Source organism: Morchella importuna (genome assembly GCF_003444635.1).
Source record: "Morchella importuna strain M04M26 chromosome Unknown Morimp01GS016, whole genome shotgun sequence".
In the NCBI taxonomy this organism is placed as follows: domain Eukaryota; kingdom Fungi; phylum Ascomycota; class Pezizomycetes; order Pezizales; family Morchellaceae; genus Morchella; species Morchella importuna.
This window is the reverse complement of record NW_025763413.1, coordinates 473,714-495,052: the sequence shown is the minus strand read 5'-3', so window position 1 is coordinate 495,052 and position 21,339 is coordinate 473,714. Positions and strand designations below refer to the sequence as shown.

At 46.6% G+C, this 21,339-nt stretch overlaps 5 protein-coding genes across 5 annotated transcripts; 2 read left to right on the top strand and 3 right to left on the bottom strand.

The window, feature by feature from the left end:
* Window positions 1–5,342: 5,342 nt before the first annotated feature.
* On the bottom strand, window positions 5,343–5,791 carry LAJ45_05818 (uncharacterized protein; the record flags this gene model as incomplete). Its single annotated transcript, XM_046115387.1, has 4 exons — window positions 5,343–5,494; window positions 5,564–5,580; window positions 5,677–5,718; window positions 5,781–5,791. 4 exons carry the CDS (start codon window positions 5,789–5,791, stop codon window positions 5,343–5,345), a joined length of 222 nt encoding a protein of 73 aa, XP_045971436.1.
* Window positions 5,792–6,444: 653 nt separating this feature from the next.
* LAJ45_05817 (uncharacterized protein) lies at window positions 6,445–7,077 on the bottom strand (the record flags this gene model as incomplete). The annotated part of the gene is made up of 4 exons (XM_046115386.1): window positions 6,445–6,548; window positions 6,603–6,678; window positions 6,961–6,995; window positions 7,065–7,077. The coding sequence occupies 4 exons, from the start codon at window positions 7,075–7,077 to the stop codon at window positions 6,445–6,447; spliced, it is 228 nt and encodes a 75-aa protein (XP_045971435.1).
* Window positions 7,078–9,892: 2,815 nt separating this feature from the next.
* On the top strand, window positions 9,893–11,164 carry LAJ45_05816 (uncharacterized protein; the record flags this gene model as incomplete). The annotated part of the gene is made up of 3 exons (XM_046115385.1): window positions 9,893–10,102; window positions 10,167–10,707; window positions 10,767–11,164. 3 exons carry the CDS (start codon window positions 9,893–9,895, stop codon window positions 11,162–11,164), a joined length of 1,149 nt encoding a protein of 382 aa, XP_045971434.1.
* Window positions 11,165–12,669: 1,505 nt separating this feature from the next.
* Window positions 12,670–14,678, bottom strand: LAJ45_05815 (uncharacterized protein; the record flags this gene model as incomplete). Its single annotated transcript, XM_046115384.1, has 3 exons — window positions 12,670–12,771; window positions 12,933–14,037; window positions 14,212–14,678. The coding sequence occupies 3 exons, from the start codon at window positions 14,676–14,678 to the stop codon at window positions 12,670–12,672; spliced, it is 1,674 nt and encodes a 557-aa protein (XP_045971433.1).
* Window positions 14,679–20,226: 5,548 nt separating this feature from the next.
* LAJ45_05814 (uncharacterized protein) lies at window positions 20,227–20,937 on the top strand (the record flags this gene model as incomplete). Its single annotated transcript, XM_046115383.1, has 3 exons — window positions 20,227–20,502; window positions 20,564–20,831; window positions 20,900–20,937. The coding sequence occupies 3 exons, from the start codon at window positions 20,227–20,229 to the stop codon at window positions 20,935–20,937; spliced, it is 582 nt and encodes a 193-aa protein (XP_045971432.1).
* Window positions 20,938–21,339: the final 402 nt, after the last annotated feature.

The window sequence follows — 21,339 nt, the reverse complement described above, 5'->3', positions numbered from 1 at the left end:
GAAGTAGAAGAAGACTCGACATACCGGTGATCCACTGCAACGGCCGCGGTCGAGCCGCCTAATGCATAGATCTGGGCCGCTCGGATACATCAATCATATGTATCACGGCTACCTATCCAGTCTGCCACCCGTCATTCATTTTGAAGGGCCGGATGGACGCTCGATGGTTTGTTACAAAGTAAACACCAAGTTGCACTCACTCTATGTAGTTAGGTACATTGTTAGCTAGTTAGACATTATGACAATTATGACAATGCGTCGTCCATCGGATGTGGAGAAACCGTCGACCCTTGGCTTCCCTTCCCTTCTTTCCGATCCCACACCAATCCCAATCATAAAAAAGGGAGGAGGCAAGAAGAACGAAAGACCACTGGGTGAAACACGATTAGCGGAAAACAAAGACCGGGCTGGTAGGGTTCGGTTCGGTCGAGCTGCTGCCACGAGGGAGGAGGATGGATGGATCATCATTGATGGATGGAAGAAAAAGACTCCGGAGCGAAGGAGGAGAGGATCAGCCTGGTAGAGTAGAGTAGGTAGCTCGTGAGACATGGTTGGGGGTGTAATTGGACAATTGGCAGGGAGGGGGTGCGTGTTTGTTCGTTCGATGTAAAGTACGGTGGTAGGGAACGGATCCGAACGATCATCTACTCAGGAGGGAAGGGTGTCTTGTCTGTCTGCTGTATGGTTCAATTGTAATTGTAATAGTAGACAGCTAGCTAGGGCATGTCTCTTCGAGCGCGAGTGGTCAATTAGTCGAATGGCCCGTACTCGTAACTCTTCTTCGGGGCAACCATCAGTGCCAATCGGTATGCTGCAATTACAACTCTTACCTTTTCTCCCCAGCCCTCTCCAATTGATCTTTCCCTCTCTAATCAGGTATCGTGAAGTCAGTTAGCGAGTGGAAGAGTGGCTGACATTTTGGACATGTTCGAAATATGCAGGCCCGCCCCGGATCGCCAGAATCTTACCCCTTCAATTGTACCCCGGCCTCCCCTGCTGCTCCTTATTGGCGAGTCGAGCAAGTGCGGCCGGCGGAGGGGCGGTGAGTTAGCTAAGTTAGCTTTTTTTTTACTACAGCGTGAGGTAGAAGTATGGGAAGAGCCCTATTGGCTTGCCCAGCCATAGAAACCCTGTTTTTAGACCCTCTCGCTGTAGGTGCAGTTTATTATTTAGAGTTGGTGCCATGTATGCATAACGCAACAGCAACAGCGACAGACAACAACAACAATAACAATAACGTCCGGAATCGGTCAGGACCTCAAACTAGTTCTCACTCTCTGATATCTCACTCGGTATCTTTTGGGCAATTAAGAACATGTTGGTAAAATAGAACATCTAAGTACGGTTCTACTCTACCTACCCACACAAGCGCTTGATGATTGTCTCCGCGATTCGTTTAATGTGGTTAGGTTGCAGTCCCGGTGACCTGCCTTCTGCTTGATCTGCGTCCCCAGTTTTTCCTGGTCTCGTCTCCCCCGAACACAGAACAAAACAAAACAAAACAACAATAGTTATCTACCGGTCATGTTTGTCAGACCGGCCATGTGACTTTGCTACATACAGATGTGCAGATAACTATCCACTGGCGACAAAAAAGCATCAGCACAATAACACCACCACCACCGGGTCCCCGCAACATGGGTGGCCCGATGGCTGGAAAAAGGTAATGTAGACAAATTTGATATGCAGGAACAGTAACAGCAACAGGGACAGCAGGCAACAGCAATTACACACGGCACACACCACACACAGGCACACAGGCACACAACAACAAAGCTGCTCATTTCTCCCGGCTACCTGCTTTGCTTGGGAGACAGACAGACAGACAGGCCGTTTGTGTTTTTCGTTTTTTGTTTTTTCTGTGTGTGTGTGTTTTTGTTTGAATTAAGTCGAACTGCTATGTACTACATATTGCGACATGGTTGTGGAAAACGGTTCAGGGGGAGATTTAATGACCTTCACTGTCTAAGGCAAGACAGAGCAGGGTAGGTAGGTATCCATGTTGTGCGACAGATTGATCAGAGAAGGACCATTTCCTTTCTTTCCTTTTTCTTGTTCCTGTTCCTGTTCTACGGGAATAACTGAAGCGATAGGTTGTTCGCCAAATTTACACATTGTTGTCCTAGGGCAGAGGGAGCTGGCTGGCTGGCTGTGCCTGACACCCACAGGCTGGACACATGGTAGGAGGTATAAGCCAAATCATGGCTTGCACGCCCATCAAGCGGTCACATCACATCACCGGCGGTGATGCAGTCAGCTTAAAGTTTTTTGTAATGAAGTCATCTAGACTACAGTACCGTACATATGTTAATGTATCTCCAAGTAGCTGGGTACCTAGCTACATACATGATCTATCATGATCATCTATCACATTTTTCCCCTCCTAAGATTCTTCGATCTCTCGACTCAACCCCCGGATGTCTTATCTCAATCTTGTCTAGCCCTACCTATCTGCCTGCCTGTGTATCCCTAAATTAGATATCTGTCAGATGAACAAGCGAGAGAAAAACTGGTCAGCCATGATTGTGGGTTTGCGAGCATTTTCGAGAAGGCATGCAAAGTATATGTGTATGCATCGCGCTTATCAAGGGCACTAGCTGCGGCTGATATATGATTGTACTTCATAGTTAATCGTTTACGTTATCGGCCGTCGACGTGACGATCCCAGGAAAAACTCAAATTCTGCAGGTTTTGAATTGTTGGTTGCGAGTGGCTTACGCTATTCTACTCTACCTACTGACTGGGAAAAAAGCTGCATATTTGGATTGTTGAAGTGGCTTACGCTATCTACTTACTGACGTTCTCCTCACTCCCAGCCTTATTTGATAACAGAAACTCTAACTTAGGAATATGGAGGCTGGGATTGTAGGTTGTCACATATCTGGGGCTGGTGTCGATATGATATGATATGTGAGGCGGGGGTGGAATAACTTACAATTATGCAACTGTGCATGAGCATTTAAGCTTAAGCTTATCTGATTGATTGATGCTCACCCCTTCCCCGGACCTTCCCCCCTGGCCAACTACATGCGGGAGTATATATAGCTTGGCTATTACACTTACACACAGTCAGGACCTCGCTCGGCGTGCACGCGAGAGTCAGAGCCAGAGGTGAGGCTGGTGATGATCGTGCACTACTCTAATCACTAGTGGAGATGAGGATTAATCTATTTTGGTGCGGTGGTCGTGTGAGCGAGAGGGACCATGAGAGTAAGAGTGTGAGAGTGTGAGAGTGAGAGTGAGCGAGAGTGCAAGAGAGATTAGAGAGGCTTGAAACTTAGTTTTGGATTTGGGATTTGGAATCTTTGGGCATGGGATTTGGGATCGGAATTTGGAGTTTGGGGTTTGGGTCGGTCTAGCTTGGAGTCCCTTTATTAAATAAATGTCTGTTCTGCCATAACTCATGTAACTCTGGTCCAGTCTGAATAGAGATTTGGTGATGTGGCAGAACGATTCAAAGTGCGACTGAATTACCTAGTTTAGTTGAAGCTCTGACAGATAGGAGTAGGTTAAGCCAATGAGAAGGGGCTTACTATTTCCATTTTCACCAGCTATAGACGTGACATTAATATCTATTACAATACTGCCTACCTACAGTTGGTAGCTCCATATTAAACCGTAGGAACGTGTGTCTACTTAATAGCTCGATATTAGAGAAAGTGTGGCTTACGCGAATAGGAGCAAAGTGCAAGGTGTCTAATTCTAATTATCCCTTCGTCTGGCAAAAAATGCTGACCCCCCCAAAAAAAGCAAACTTTTGTGTGGCTTTACTAACAGATCCTGTTGTCTCTCTTATCAAATAATAGATCTCCCATACAAATTTAATTCCTCTATTATAGGGGGGTCAGCATTGCCAGACTAAGGGATAAGTTAACATCCCACGCAAGTCCTGATAGGACAATTGCGCAGAGAATTAATTATTTGAGCTGCACTTTTTTAGAATTTCAAAAGTGCAGCTCCTAGCTGTGCGCGCCGGACTGCGCACCGCAACCACCGGTACTAGTGCTTTCAATTAATTCACGCGCAGTCAAGAGGCTACATATTACTACATATAGTAGGATAAATTCTTACTACACCTAGTTGTGAATCTACTCTAGACATCTCCGAGTACCACTACTCACTATCACCACCACCCACTAGTCCATTGGCGGCCTACCACCCACAGCCACCCACTACCACCCCACAACCCGCAACCCACTACATCATGATAAAACTAAATCAACCTTACTTAAAGTCCGTTGTCTTTCTAAGCTAATAACTATCCGAACTGTACATATGAAACTGCCATATCATCATTATCTGTGTTGTCACGCATATTAATGCATCACTACCACCACTACAAAGGCATTGTTTCATGTGCAGGGGGGCATGGGACAGAAATTTCCGTTTCAGTCGACACCCTCATGCAGGGACGTCGTGGACAACGCATATTTTTTTCTTTGCTATCTTCATGTGTATTCTGCTCGATTTGAGAGGTTCGGGCCTCGCTAACTAGAATCATGCTTAGCTATAGCGCAAAATGAGTCGAGTCGCGAATTATGGTATCTGAGTCTGACTCCTCTAATTTGTATTAGTCACTCTCCATCATGGTGATGAGACCGGGCATCAAAATAGTGCTTTGGTGATGTGGACGTTGTCGCACGCGATGATAAAGGTGGTGGTGGTGAATATGCAGTTTTTGGAGGGCAAATGACTGTTTTCACGGGAAAACGAGTGTTTGAGCCCGGAACGCAATCGGTGGCTGAGCGAGGCTCTGACGAGGCGGAGTGCCGAGTGAGAGTCCATGATTTAAGAAAGAATCACTATCACCTGCACTATCAACCCACGCGGAGGATCTGGTGGCTGGTCTAAAGGGTACGCGAACCGGGAATATCTCATACACACAGAAGACGTGCGTAGATGGCGTGCTTTTTTCATTTTTCCTGGTGGGGTATCGGTGTCGTCACGCATAGCTGATGGAAAAGCTGTTGCTAAGCTATGGGGTAATCAAGAACGCTGCAATTGGCCATGGCCATGGCGAGTGATATGAAATTATTTCTCTCCTGAGCATTCGCTCAGCGTTACAGCCTTAAGATTATTTCTTGGTAGTTTTAGATAGAGGAGCGCCGTCGCCGCCTACGCCGCCTGTGCTATTGTAAGCTGCTTTTTAGTATCTTTCTTTTTCTTTTCTTTTTCTTTTCCTTTTAGCCTTCGTGTTTTCTTTCCTATTTTCATTTCATTTTATTCTGTTGGGTCTTTTGTAGCGAGGCCTAGTCGGCGAGGTGAAGAAGATATGTTAATTACATACATGCAATTACACTTTTTCATAAGCCATTTGCGGTATTTTCGGAGATAGAGCATGATCAGGTGGAAATTTTTTCTTCTTCGGAATTAGTTGAATCTTGCTTTTGCACCGCCGCAGACTCATTGGATTTTTTGGAGGCGCAACTAGCTACTCGTACTTGTAGCCTAACTTTTATCTCATGATCCGGGAAAACGTATTCCACGTAGTTACCTGTGATTATGGAGAATTAGTACTTTTTACAGAAGCTAGGCGGAATTTCTTTTATGGGGTAAAAATTACTTTTGGCGGGAGTGGTGCTTTTACAAATCTACGGAATTCTGGGGAAAGTTTCTTTTGGCACCGGGGGAATGGCGTCAATGCAATTTTTCCTTTCTTTTTTCCATCTTCTTTACCCTACTAGCGAATTCATGGAGAATTGCTGTGGATGGTTTATTCTAGAAAGTAGATCAGCTTGCATGCTGCATCGGCGGTATGGGGTAATATAAGCTTCGCATACATATTATACATTGTATATATAGACTACTATATTGTGGGGAGAACACGGGACCAGGTTTTGATAGTCGATATAGACACGTACCTTCAAACCAAGTCAGCATATGGTATAGATTACTTAATTCTTAGCACTTGATTCTGCCTTAGTTAACTGTATTATGTTTGTACAATATAAAATTGCACTCTCTAGAGAGGCTCGTGTAATACTGATATAACTGGTAAGTCTTCCAGATTATGCAGGGTCCTTGCCGCCTTTAACGCTACCGAAAGGCACCCGTTTTTCTAAGATCCGGTGCTACCGATCCTATAGTGATAGGTCATAGTGTTGTTTCGAGAAGATGCGGTTGCCCGAGTTGTAGTCGGTAACCAATTAGTTTCTAGCCGGCGAGGCTTCGAAGAGGGAGAGAAGCTCGAGTTGTAATTGTTCTCAAGAGATGACAAGTGGTCCCTGCCACCTCCACATTGGTATGATATCCAGTGGTATAATATGTATAATATATGTTCTATTAATCAGAACAAGGCTTGTCTCTTACTTTCCCATAATACCTAGTGTATGGTTCCGTATGAAAGGAAGAAATGGGATCCAAAGGCTATAGATCCCGTGATGATATACATAGATCTGCTGTTGAATTATCCAGTTTGTTGGATTGTAATGGGCAGATATGTGCTTAGTTAGGAGTGGGTCGTGCTTTTAATCTTGTTGCATCTTGCCGCTGGTAGATCTTAAGAGATGAAACCAATGGACTGGCCTCTGCTGCAGTTATCGAAACATCTGGAAGGAAGATAATGAGTTCCCATAGATCCTAATACAGGCGTATTTACACACAGTGCCTTAAATGGGTTCCTGCTGCCGCTGTGCTACCGGCAATCGAAAGGTCTTGAGGGGGTTTATCCTCGAGCCTCTATAGATCTTGGTATAGACGTACATATTAGAATGCCTTAAATGGCTCCTGTAAGCCTGGAAACCCAAATAGTCTTTGAACCTTTGTCCTTGCATCAATGCTGTAGTTCTGTTCGAAATCGATTGACTTTCCCATCAGACATACCCCCCCCCCCCAAAGGAAAAAAGCACAACACAGCAAGTGGTTCCTGCAGCTCCTCAAGGGTGGGAAGATGAATCAAGCGTTCCTGCTCTTCTCTTCCCCTCTCCTGCTCTCAAAAAATTCGGTCATTGCCGCCAGTACCGAAATTTTCGAACTGCATTCTACTCTACATGTTTCTATATATTTTCTCGAACCATGTAGCTTGCGACCTTTTTCCCAACGAGGGGTTGATAATAGGTACATACCGTCTATACGCATATCATCACCTGTAGCCACCTAAAGAGACACACAGATCTCCTTTTCCATGCAATATGGAACGCTCGTTCCCCTTGGAAGAAAGGCTTGAAAAGAATCAAGGATCATTTTCCTCGTACCCTACCATACAATTATCCGCGGCAAGGCATCCGTACCTGACTGAGTGAGGGGTTTTTATGTTCTATTTTCATTAGTCCATACGGCAAAGAAGAAAACTAGACAGGAAGTAGGTAGGAACGTAGATATGGTGATATCGTGGTCGATTACTCAACGACGGATAACGTACGGGTACGCGGCATGAGGGGTGTTGATACAAGCTTTCCATATATCCATGCCAGTCGGAGGAGAAGAAGCGAGGCGGAGCAAGCCAGGGGGGTTCTAGTAGTGTAGTTGATGAAGTGTAGAGAGTAGAGTGAATGTGAATCATCAGTCTAGTGAAGAAGGGTCGTGTAGGGGGAAGTCGTCCACCCTTCTCCACCAACAACCCCCTATCACGAGACCGGTCCCAGATCTACAATACTCCAAGATTACGTTTACCCTAGGCTCGTTCCAGAAAAACAAGCTTTTCTGACATCGGCGCTTAGGTCGGTTCTAGACAGAGGGGCTAGAATACACTGGGCCCCGGAATTGCTATGGTAATTTCTTTAAGCGCCTGTTGGCGTCTGTCTCGGAGGGAGAGAGATTTGGTATAGGATACATGATATGCAGTGATTCATGGCCCGTCACTCGTGAGTTTGGACACGACGTTGGGGTTGGTTGGGCCCTTGGGCGAGTACGTTTGTTTAGTCCAAGAGGGTGGTCGATGGTTCGGGGGGTGGAACAGATCAAACAGGTTAGGGCTGATATGATCGATAACGCAACAGGGTCAATGAATGAATGCCTTACGGGGCTGGGGTATGGTATGGCATGTAGGGGCTTGAATGGCGGATCTACTCAACATAGTCTAACCTCTTCCTCTCCGTCGAGCTGCCCTTTCTCTGCTTCTCATCCTCCTCATTCTTCCAACACAGCCTCCGTGGAGGAGCACTGACAAGGGACGCCGGCGCCGCACCGCTAATAATTGATCTCGGTCTCTGTCAGTTCTTTCTGCATGGCATGGCGTCGGCATTAAAACGTAATCGAAGCTCCCGTGGGCCCAATTTGTCATAAGTCTTGACGCTGTGCTAGGAATGAGTCTTTCTCCCCTTGTGTGGGGGCGCGGGCGTTGTTGCATAGAGCATAGAGCTTGTAGCTACCAGGGTGTCATCGTATGTACTGTATGTATGCACAAGCTAGCAAGATACATACCAATTCGCATTTCAAAACTGTTGTCGGTTGTTCTTTAATTCCCTGCTGCTCTAGAGACACATCCACGGCCACACACGCACGTACGCTGCAGACAGGCTGGTAGGTAGGCAGGTAGGAAAGATGGTGCATGTATGCATGACGCTCTCTCTGTCTTATACTTACGAGACTCACCTCACTGATCACTGTCTGTTGATCTATCTTCTGTCTTAATTCGAGTCTGCAAAATAAAAAATAAAAAGAAATAATTAAAAAAAAAAAAGGAACCCACCCTACACTCTCCTATCGCGTTAGGCACACATCGCAAGGTCTAGGCCCTCCGACGCGCCCGTTGTAATTGGGACCTTTCCAAGGACCCTCTCTCTTTCTTGGTCCTCTCTCCCCAAACAAGTTCTAGGCCTTACTATTCACTCTTATGAAATCCGATATAACTGTGTGTGGTCGGGATTTTTTTTTTTTTCGCGCCCCGGCGGTTGTTCAGTTCGTGACTGTGGGGCCCCTACCTACTGGCCAGGAGAGGGAGAGAGGGCCAATTCAACCAAACCGGCCGGTCTCTTATTGTTAGCGTAACATTGTAAAAGTAGTGGTTCTCAGATGAGCCATGGGGGGTGGATCTTAGTTATGTACGGAATATTGTTGCATGAAATTTAAATGCAGCTGGGGGGGGGGGGGGGGAAGGAGGATTAGGTGGAGGAGTATAATGTAGTTCAGATGGTATATATATCTCTGTGATCTTCCCCAGTTCTGCCTGCATGCCTTGCAAGCATTTGGTAGCCTTATTTTGGTAGCCTTTCTCTCACCCATTGTGAACTAGCTGGGATTTTTTTTGTCCTACATACTACTAGCTACCCTCTCGGACTAGTTAATTGGGGGACGCCTCCTCTGCGCTGCTTAAATTTCCCTACGCTCTGCACTGCTTTTTCATAACTGTCGTCACTGTTACCACCACCACCGCTATTACTACTACCATTTACTATTGCCATACATTTTACTTACTTATACGGGGTATACCACTACTGAAGGTATGTAATTGCCTCACTATGGCTTATTTGGATGCTAGAGTAGGCTAGCGGTTTACAACTACTATAGTTAGCTGTCATACGAGAAACATGAATTGCTAACCCTGAGTTGAAGGAATCACATCTTTGGGCCAAAGAAATAAAGCCGAGAAGTTAAAGTAGGGCAGGGGAAAAAAGGATCTAGGAATATCGATATATCTCCGGGCCAACACTTCACTCGAAAACAAACTCACAATCCAACCAAAAGACTTATCTGGGCCCTAAAAAGAAAAGGAAGGGTTAAAAAAGAAAAGTACGATATCAAAAGGAACTACCCTCCACTATATAAGCCAAACAATATCCTTCACATATCATCAAGCTCGAATTCCTCCGCCAACCTAAAAATCGGGGGAGGATAAAAACACTCATTTATACCCAAATAAAAAGCAAAGTGGGAACGGCGTACCTCTCGAATTCAGTCGCATCACACTCCTTCTCTTTTTATCTACACTCCCACATCGATCATATTATTACCCATGCCTGCAAAGAAGAACAAGAAGCTTCTCGAGCTGGGACTCAAGAAGTTTCTCGACGGCTCTCCCATAGCCTCGGCCGCTGAAATTGCGGACGCTGGCCCACGAACTATCTATCGCGCAAAAGAGCGAGTCAGAAAATACGGAGCAGTATATGCGCCCAAGCCTGAGAACGAGGGTCGCCCGCGGGAGCTGGATCCCCATATGATGGAGGTATGCATCAACCCTCGGCCCCGTTATTCTTAATCTATATGCTAATCTAGAAACAAACATACAGTGGCTGTTGATGCTCCTCGAGGGAAAGCCAGATATGTATCTTGATGAAATGCGCGATGAGCTCGAGGACGTCTATGATCGCAAGTTCAGTCTCCCTACAATCTCACGGCGCCTTAAAGAAGCCAAGTGGTCAAAACCCGTAGCCGTCAAAGAAGCACGGCAGCGGAACGCTGAGGCGCGCGATAGCCATCAGGAGCAGATGCGCAAGTTCCGTCGTTCGCAGCTGGTTTTTGTGGACGAGAGTGGAGCGAACGAGAAGGTTGGTGACCGTAAGAGGATCTGGGGCTATCGTGACTTTCCGCCAAAGCATTCCAACAACACTGAGGCCAGTAGTGGTGGTGCTTCTGGCGTGAATGGGGGACATCGTGAACGCGAATCGCCTCCTACACTAGGATACCCCATTTCACCGCCGCGTGAGAATAATGGCCCGGGGTCATCTAATCAGAGTTTTACCAAAGAGGCCCCGGCAGGACTGGCGCCTACGCAGAAGGAGGGAAAGAAGCATGAGAGATACTCGATCCTCCCGGCGTTCACTATTAATGGTAAATATCTTATATACACCCACTTCATGTTAACAAATTTCTAATTAGCCTTTCTCTAGGTTTCTTGTGCCATGACATAGTGGAATCAACGCCTGCGCCCCCGTGGGACACCGAAAGCTTTTATATCTTCCTGCGAGACACTCTTCTACCTTTATGCAACCCCTTCCCGGGAGACAACAGCGTAATCATAATGGACGACTCACAGTTCCATCGTGGTGCTGAAATACGGGAGCTAGTGGAGGCCGCGGGGTGTAAACTCATCTACCTGCCACCATGCTCACCTGACCTGAACCCGATCGAGTATTCAATGATTTATGTTAAGAAATGGATCAATCTACACACAATCGAGTTTCAGAAGGCGGGCGACGAGGGATATCTTCCGCAGTTCTTCGAGGCCGCGATGCAGGCTGTGGACGCAAGGGCATGTGATGGGTTCTTTAGAAAGGCTGGGCTGTAGTAAGTTGGGGAGGTCGGAAGCAGCTGCTATTACTGCATGTACTACTAACAATGATGATATTATGATGTTGCGAGTAGTGACTAAGGCGGTACTATTCTGGGGATATACAGCGGCCTTTGTTTCTGGAAGTTGTTTTTTCTTTTCTTTTCTTTTCTTTTCTCTTCTTTTCTTTTCTTGGCTTGCTTTTATCGTTTTTATTATTCTTTTCTCTTCTCATTGTTTTTCTTTTCTGGGACAAAAAAATTGGCATTGGGATGCATATGGGCATGGTTTGAATCTAGTACTTTGTGGCTTACGCCTAAGAGGTGGTGAGCATGAGAGACTGAGGCATTCTCTCACTTCCTCTCTCTTGGGTGCTGGGTATATTCCACAAGTACTATTGCATATGGGGGCTTTCCTTGGTTCTATTTCTCTACATCATTTCCCCCATATCGAGGGAGCGGGCGAGCGGGGGCGGGTAGGGCGGGGACGTGGGGGGGTTGTGTGGGAGCAGCAGGAGTTTTTTGATTTTTTCTTTTCATTTTTTTTTTTCATTTTTTTCATTTTTACATTTTCAAAACTGTATAGGGAACCCGCGGAGGGGAACACAAATATGGTACTTTGGCGGAGCCCAGGAGCTCGGAGCCCGGGGTGTTTTTTCTTTACATTTTCTTTTTTCATGGCCGGTGTTTTTCTTTTTCTTTTTCTTTTTTTTTTTTCACAATTCGCTTTCATATTCTAATAAATTGGACATCATTTTCCCGAGCAGTATGTTCCTTTTTTTTTTTTTTTTTGCGGACGCGTGAAGTTGAGATGAGCTCGGCAAGGCAGGGAACCAGTTATGCGGTAAAGTCAGTCACTTTAGGCCAACCAACGGCCAAACTAGATATTCATCCCTCAACAAGGCTCCTTTAACCGGAAGAGGTCATCTCGTCACCAGCCAATTGATCACATATTAGCCACCCAGCCAAAATACGCAGTGCCCATGACTCTCTGGCTAGCCGGGGGGCAGTGCAGCTGCCTATCGATAAGAGGGCCGGTTTGGAATCTGCAGAGAGGATCTACAGCGATACGCAACGCAGAATGTCTATGGAGTATTGAATCTACTCGTTGTTAACACGCCACATACAAGTTGCCTTAGGCTCGAAAAAAGTCTCCTTAGTCGGCAAGCTATACTCATACATTCCTTGGGATGGGGGTGTAGATACTAGTACAGAGTCTGTGCCAAAGACTTTTTTCAAATTGACTGTCTGCTGTTTCAAAACTACTACATGGCCAGAGTACATAGGTGCACGTTTATTGTGTTGGTTTTGTGCAAGGCTACGTCCTGATGTATTAGCTGGACTGTGGCTGGCCAATAGGAACCAGGGCAGTTCTAAATATATAAAAGGTGTATAGTTAATGCTAGCTAACACTAGTGATAACACAACCGGGAGCCCGAATGATTGCCCATGAGTCAAAACGTTGGACTTTTCTTGATTTATTTCGATGGTGGTGGTGGTGATGGTGATGGTAGTGGTGTGGAATCATTTCCCTTTCTTGCCGCTGATCATCTTCTTTTTGACGTGTTTAGGCATTTTGGTTTTTCGCATCTCGCGTTTCTCCTCCTTGACTTTTTTCTTGTGGTCCTGTTGGGACGGTCAGCAATGTGGCTTTTGGAATGGGGGTTGAAGCTGAGTGAGGAGGAGTGAGCCGGGGGAAAAGCCATGACAAGGGGTTTCCCAGAAGATGTTTGGTGCGAATTGTCACGGCAGTTAGGAATTTGGGGGAGGGGGGGAGAGAGAATAACCTTCTTTTCGTCCTTGTCTTCGTGCTTCTTCCCTCGAGGCTTCTTGTCTGCGTCTCTATCCTTCCTGTGAAGCTTTGGCGCACCATCCTCGTCCTCACCGTCACTCCCCTCCTCGCTATCATCGCCGCTGTCGCCTTCCTCGTCTTCGCTGTCACCTTCATCTTCGTCCGCGACGACCTTCTTTTCTGCCAGAAGGTCCTTGTAGACCAAATCTGCGCCCTCTCCGCGCCCGACCTTCTCTGCATCTCGCTCGACATCGTACACCTCCTCCAGTGTCCTGGGCACATACGCCTGTCTGTAGACCTCGATATCGACCTCCGTCTCGATCTCTCCGCCCCTCTGCAGCGTCTCCACAGGCTCGTCGCCCTTTGTAATCCACTCGAATGTGCGCTTCTCCGGCACCGTCTCGACGCCCTTCCTGCGGAAGAAATCGCGCACGTTCTTGATGTCCATGCGCAGGAACTCGAGCGAGCGCGGATGATCGTGCTCCACCGACTGCGACACATCAATGATCCACAGCCGTTTCTGGTGATACAGAACATTGTACTCGCTCAGATCGGCGTGCACTAGACGGCACTGCCGATACATGGCCTGCATGAGCCCCAGTAGCTCAAGGTACAGTGCGTCCCACACCCGTTCGTCATCAATGGGAGCGTCGCGCAGACGCGGCGCCGGCCACCCCTTCTTGTCGCCAATGAAGCCCATCACGAGGACGTGTAGGCGAAGATAGAGGGGCTCGGGACATGGGATACCGGCGGCCCAGAGGCGCTTGAGGTTGCGCATCTCCTTCTCGGCCCAGATCTTGACCATAGCACGAGGGTTGGACTTGTTGTATCCATTGCGAAAGCGGTGTTCGCCGCTAACGTACCGGTCTCGGTCTTTGAAGACTAGGATGGCCGTCTTATAGACCTTGATCGCGCGATGCAGGGGCGAGGACGAGTCTGGTAAGTCGGAGAGAGCATGGTAGACGTTGGCTTCCTTTCCTGTAGAGAGGACGCCGTTGATGGTGTGGATGGTTGAGCGATTGATCAGCTGCAGGAGTATCATGCGGGTGCGGGGGTCTAGCACTTGTTCGGATGTTGCGCGTTCGGATTTGTCCGTAGTTCTGTAGGCAGTGTTGCAGTATCAGTATCAGTAGGTACCAATACCAATGTCACGAAGCAGTAGCACAGCACGCAATACGCAATGCAATGCGCAATAAGCAAAAAAGCAAATAAAACCTCATTCAGTGAGGGGAAAAGGGGAAAGTGGGAGGGGCAGAAAGGTGGGAGACACAAACTTGCTAACACCCCCCATTCCACTCTCCATATCCCCCAATTTTATCCTGGCCGCGAACTTGGTCAAGCTCTGTATCTGGTCGTCAACGCGTGCCTTGACGTTTGCCTTTGGCTTCAGTTTGTTTCCCTTGACCACACCTTCTGCACTTGCGGCGTTAGTCGCCTCAAGCGCTTTCCGCTGTCGATTGTACGACTTTGTAAAGTCGCCACCCCCGCCTCCTCCGGACTCTGTCCAGTCCTGGTCGTTTAGCTCGTCGTCAAAAAGGTCATCATATGAGTCCTCGTCCTCTTCCTCGTCATCATGATTGTCGTATTCCTCTTGGAGCTGTGTGGGCGCCACTGCCTGTGATATCTCTCCTGCCTGCTCAGGGTCGGCAAAGCGGTCAGGGTTCGTGATGTAGCCTTGGTTTGGGATGTAGTCGTATTGCGGGGTTGCAGCGGCTGTGTACTGTGGGAGTGACTCTGCCATTTGTATTGTTTCTGGGTTGGGGGGGGGGAATCTTAGTGGGGAGGTTTGGGGTTGGTTGGGAGTTGTGATAGTTTTCGGAGGTAGTGCCCTTTGTATGACGTAAATTGTGCCTTTTTCTTTTTTTTTTTTTTTTGTAGGACGCGGGGCAGCGCATAGAGGGGCAGAATGTGAGGCTCTGTAGATGGTCTTGGCAGACAGAGTCATGGGGTATCACTCGGTCTAATTTAGGCCTGAAGAATGGCATATGGGATGAAATCAATACTTACTCGGGTTCACGAGAATCGCGTACGCAAAGGATAAGCACGGGCATAGGTTTTAAGGGATGATATGTCGGTCAGTAGCTACTGTCAGTCCTATTTAGTATCTAAAGACCGATCAACTAGCTAGCAGCGCCGAAATAGTTACATATATCGTGTAACAGCTACAGGCTTTGAGTAACAATTGTAACAGTACCTGCTACTATGAGCTACCTAATCTGGCAATAGGTACTACATGCAATTATCTATCTTAAAGCTAGATTCATATCGAAAAAATGTTTCAGAATTCTAAATATGGGGGGAAGGCTGGTGGTTTGCATGTAGTTGTACATACTGCTACAAAGGGTTAGAGTGAGAGAAATTCCTTTCGCAAGATCGCGAATCTGCACTCTGCGTTTTTAGCTTGCTAGCCCCATTAAGACGTGAATTCACATGAAATGGCCATGATGCATGTTCATGAGTCATCTCACCCTCCAACTCCACATCGTTATGAGCTGACATTTCTCTGAGAGCTATATCAGAAAGCGATAGCTCTATCGGAGAGCCACACCTAGCTAGCCAGTTAAATATGGATGAAATATGCCCCTGATTCAATGTCAACGTTGCCAAACCACAGCTTTAGAGGCGACACGCACGAGCTGATCTCCGCTACCGTACGCATTGCAGTACAGCCCTCCCGGTCCTTCGATGACTTTCGCAAGCTGATGACTCGAGTCGATCCACGGCGCTCTTAACGTTATAACTCATGTACAATATATACATGCTAGCTCCACGGGAGCTCCCGCTCCACCTATGGCTGTTATACACACCATTCCACTCTATAGAGTCTCCGAGGCGTGGGAGAGAGAAAAACCCTGGTCGCTGCAGTCGTACTGTAGAGTACTTACGTGGTTTTATGAAACCCAAGCTCGAACTTCAAATGCCTGTACGTTTTCATAATATTAGGCAATATTGCAAGGCCAAGCGCCACCAGCTAGCTGCCGGACAGCTCCAGAAAATATTACTGGATCCGGTGGTTGACTCTCCATCTCTGATAGCCTCATTATTAAGTCGCCGAAATCGACGTAATAGTGGCAGGAAATGTACTGACTAATCAACCACCTGCAGACGATCGTATCTTAATATTCCCCGCACCGCCACACCATACACTCAGTCCACAAGAAGGAATTTACTAGCCACATGTAGTGGTTGTATTCCATTTAGCGTCGCCACTCGTTCCCGAGCAGAGTTTTAGCTAGCTGGCTATGCCGGTGTTGTATGATTTCCCGATAGTCTCTGGTTGTTGCCGCGCCGGCTTGGGTGCCCCGGCACAAATACAAGCTCACCGCAAAAAGTGCACTTTGATTTGCTTCTTCTTCTTCCGTCCATACTATCATGCGCGTTGTTGAGTGCTTTTGGGCCGGGGCTGTCGAGATCTCGGTAGGGTTTGTATGTACGTACTTACATACGTATTTTATACGTGATTTCAAAATGCGGAAGCAGCCTTAAAATTTAGTAACAGAATTTCCTCGGGTATAAAGTGTGTAACACTATAAATTTCGGGGGTGGCCGTATGGTCCTCCCGGCACCTAACCCTCAATTACTAGTACCAGCTGAGACAATTTATGCAATCGGAAGTGTTGGCCTATCGCAAGTGAAACAAACACAGTAGAGTCGATTACCACATTAATCTAACTTTCTTACTCCGAGTTTTGTGTATTAGAATTTCCTGCAGATATGAAAATGAAATTACGAATCTATTTATACCAAGATCTATCTAATTAGTTGACAATGTCTCAAAAGTCTGAGCAGAATACGTACCGATGCACATACATTGGGCCTGTTGATCACGAGATTTTGATATGCCAATTGCTATTCGAAAAGATCCGTGTGTACTTCTGTGCATGGCGTCCCGGAAAATAAGACATGAATGGTTGCATTTTGATTTGTTCTTTGCTCCCGGGCTCGGTTATTCACTGAGTTATTAGCCTATGGGCTTGACGCTAGCTAATACTCAATCAGCAGATTAAAGAATCATGACTACATACTACATGTGAACTTGTACTCGGACTGACGATCAGAGCAGCCTCGCGGGATCTGTAGCTGTGGGTTCGAGACTATGAAGAACAAATTGACTGTACTAGCTAGCTCGACAGCCTCAAAAACACCTATAGGAAGAAAAAAAGAAAAAAAAATACGTGCAGCTGAGATCTAGAACCCGGTCTCATACTTTATGGTTATCCCGGATAGCCCTTTGCACTAATGCCGTTGACCATAAACTAGCATGTCTGTCAGTTACGCGATTTCCAGTGTCAACGAGTATCGGTACCTTCGATCTTTGGCATGGTATTGTTATATTAGTTCAGTTACCTAATATCCAGCCTCCTAGGGTACGAGTGAGAGGGCATGTCGGTAATATAAAATTGTCTTAATACCAACTAACCTGATATTTTTTTTGGCTGATGTCTCATTGATGGACATTTGTGCTAGAACTGAGTACATGGAGTCAATCGCAAATAAGATAAGATCATCCTATCGTTATCTTTCCAACTGTGCATGCGAGATGAAACATATGAATGAACTGTCGTTGGAATAAAACGACTGGCTATCCATGTTATCCCTGGAAACTTGAAGGCCTGACTGCAAGTGATGTTTCAGTAAAGTTCATGTAGAGGCCACCTATATCTAGTTGCAATTCTTTGGTAAACAACAAGACATTTACTACATGTATGGATTGAAACGAGCCAGATATGTGGTTTCGGGCTAGCTCGGCATGCTGCCTAGATTAGTCGGACCAATAGCCCACAGAGATAGCTCCATTAATATCAGTCCCATCCCATCTCAATCTCTACGTCAATTGATAAATTTCTTTGAAAGCACTCCCGGACATTAGGGGAGGAGGTTCTACGTCCTCAACACGAAACAGCAACTCAGCAGCAGATACGATTCTCATCCTAAGAATGATCACCGACTCTTCACACGTCGTGTAATGGGTTCGTGGAACCGGACCTCATAAAGATAGCGATCACTGAATCGGCCAGAGGCGGGCGGAGTGGAGATCGGAGAAGGTCGGTGTTTGAAATTTTGCGAGGTGGAGAGAGAGGGGGGGGACTGTTACTCCATTTTCAAATATACTGACTTCTAATTTCTCCAGTAAAAATGTACAATTTACAGTCAGTTACCTGATCAAAGCCACCTCCGATCGAAATTGTGGTATGCTAATCACAGATATCGCTCGGATCCGGTTTCGTGTGCTTGCCGAGATAGAACCAAGATTCGGGGTGATTTGATTTATTCATAGACATCTTCACATCTATAGGTCATGGAATAGGGCAAATTGAAAAGTGGTGTCATGACATGATTCATGTACCTATATCGGACACGGTTTCATTGGTATTTGAAAAGTGAGATATCCAGCGGTACCAATATACAAGAGATGGGCTATCTCTGTTTATTTCAAGCGCCGAATCTCATTCTTGCTCTCGTGGAGTAGGGAGTTAATCTTCTGTTTTCAACCTCGTCTGAGAATCGAGTGATAAGCTGTGCAGGAGGGCTTGCGGGCATGGTGCTTGCTGGTCCGAGTTCAACACCAAATATTACACGGAAATTATCTTGTTGAGTGGTTCGAGACAAAACAAATATGGCCTGTGGGATCATCTTTATGCATGGACCTAGTGATTTTGTGGCGGCTAACCGGTTTACGGCCCTTCTCAAGACCCAAACAGCTGGAAACAGGACTCTCAAGCCGGACAAGTTTCGTCTCGCTAAGGGAAGCACGTATTGTTCTTTCTGCCTTGTTGTATCACAAACATTACGACCACTAGTATGAATAAGGTAATTTAGTCCTGATTACTTTCTACTGTTGTGATGTATCATGACAATTGACAATAGTATATGTAAATGGACTGACAGAAAACCAATTGAGTTACGATAATAACAATCAGTTAGTCTGGGAAGTACTATTATCACATGTAAGGCAGTAACTAGGGAGAACTATCAAGTACAGCAACGATCAGCCGAGCATTCTCAAAATACTTGACAGCATATGATATGCTGTATGTTTCACTATCAACAATCGTGGAGTCGGATTCAATCTGATATTATTGTTCGCATATCTCACCCACGTACAGATCGACAGTCTTGTGTGTCAGCTGCCCCAGTCCTCATAGGCTTACCCCCGTGACTAGCTTGGACCTAGTTATTGGGTACTGGACGATAGAAATGGGACGAAGCTTTAGATGGTGATCTCAAGTTCTATTATACATACTTCGGAGAGCTAGCCTATCAGATACTTGGAGTGTCTAAATTGACCACCTCTTGGGTAGAATGAGGAAGGAGGATACAATTTTATACGGGTGGCTGCTAAGCTGCCTGACTGAGGATAGTATCACTGTTAGAGAAATGATCGGTGTGAATCAGCTTGGTAAGCAGAATCTATGAGCCAGATATTGCCGAGAGATATCGTAACTGCGAGTCTACAACAACACTTCTAGCACGTGTATGGATATAAACCGTGAAAACTTGAGAGGACTTGCAAACCTTAATGCATTATGCATCTTGTGGGATACAGTCTGTTGAAACCTCAATTGCAAGGCGTCTTTGCATATTACATTGCAATTGCCTTTGTGTTCGGATTCTTTCATTTCAGGCTGAGCTCTTGAAGATTCTTTGAATGCAGGCAGCTTCTAGGATTCCACGCGTATGTATAAGAAACCACCACAGGCCCAGCACTGAAAAGAAGCAAACGGATACCAACTAGGTAGTTGCATGCAGCAATTGACTAATAAATTACATGTAAGTCATGAGTAGTAGAGCTCGAGGTACATTGCCCGTATACGGACGGCAAAATCCCCCTTACAGCATGCGCCAAAGTGTCATTACGAAATTCACACACCCGTTTTCCTGCAGTCATGTCAGTCGTACAAAATAAAAGCACCTGTTTTTATGCTGAAATGCGTGACCAATCATTACCATCTCTTTTGTTGTTGGGGATTAGAACCCCATGATTTAGGAATTAGAAGCATGAAGGTGGGGGTGAGGCTGCAAATTACAAAGCCTCCGTGACCTAGAGTGAGCAAGTGGAGCTACTTGAGCTGGCAAAGTGCAATAATCCCCCCCCCACAAGGCACAGGGAAGAGTCTAGCCCCACGATCCCGTTCTAGACCCACCAGGTTCCTGAAAATTTAAGTTTTCCCTGCGGCTCCGGCCGCGTGGGGGGAGTGTGAGGATCTATTCTTGGCAGCAGGGACTAGCCGCGATTCATCCAACGTCACTCGTCAAACCTCAATTGAATTTTCAAAACCTCCAAAACAATGAAACTCCTACTCCGTCTCGGCAGCAGGGTCTCGGCCCGTTCCATGATCCCAAACCTTCCCCAATTGGCGAGGACGAGGGCACTCACAATATCGCACAGCACCTACTATGCACGGAAGGTTCCACACCGCGCTGCTACGTTGAACAAATTCCGGCAGCAGGAAAGCATAGCGAGTATCAGCCACACCGAGGAAATTGACTATGATGCGCTGCTCGAGGAGAAGCTCATGCAGAACGCAGAGGCGCTGGAGAATGTTACGGATGAGCAGCTGGCGGTACTTGACTACTCCCCGCCTGCACGCCCACCGCCATCACCGCCGCTGACATGAGAGGTAGTACTGGGACTCGGAAGGGTTTGGAAAGCTACTCTCGGAGTACCCAGCAATAGCGCTCAACATTCGGGTCCCTCCTGGAGCACCCGTGGCGGAGGTGGACGACGAGATGGCAGCGGACCTGGCGATAGAGCTGTATGTGGCCGGGTATCCGGCGGAGTTGATGCAGTCACCGGATGCGCAGGAGAGGTTTGCGGAAATGATGACGAAATTGATCGAGGAGTCGATTCCGGTTATCAAGGAGGGACTAAGAATTGGCTGGTTGGCTCCGGGTAGGTTTCTCTCTGTGTGTTTGATTTTTGGAAGTGGAAGTTTTGTTGACCTAGGTTTGTCGGATTAGTGGATAAGAAAGTGGCTGCTGTACTGGATAGTGCGTAGTTGCGCTTACTATGGATGGACTTGCGTGGTGGCAGTCCGACTTCTTGCAAGGGCTATTACTTCAAAATCTCGGGAATGCCTTTGAATAAAACACTCGGGTAGTTATTAGACACTAGTAATTCCGGAAACTATTCGAGCTACGGGAAAGTATAATGCATCAAATCTTGTTTAAATACCAGAAAGGTACGACACTCACATTGCAACTTGCAACGGGATAGTTGCTGCTTAAATATCATGAAGGCAATCACGTATTGAAACCGAATATAGTCGACTCTCGATATAAGGGCACGCTCTAGACCGGCAATCGGTACCATTATAGGGCGTGTACCCGTATAGTAAGGGTCAATTTGTACTCAAAAAGCCCAATAAATACCGAGAGGTCGTATCATTATAGGACGAGTA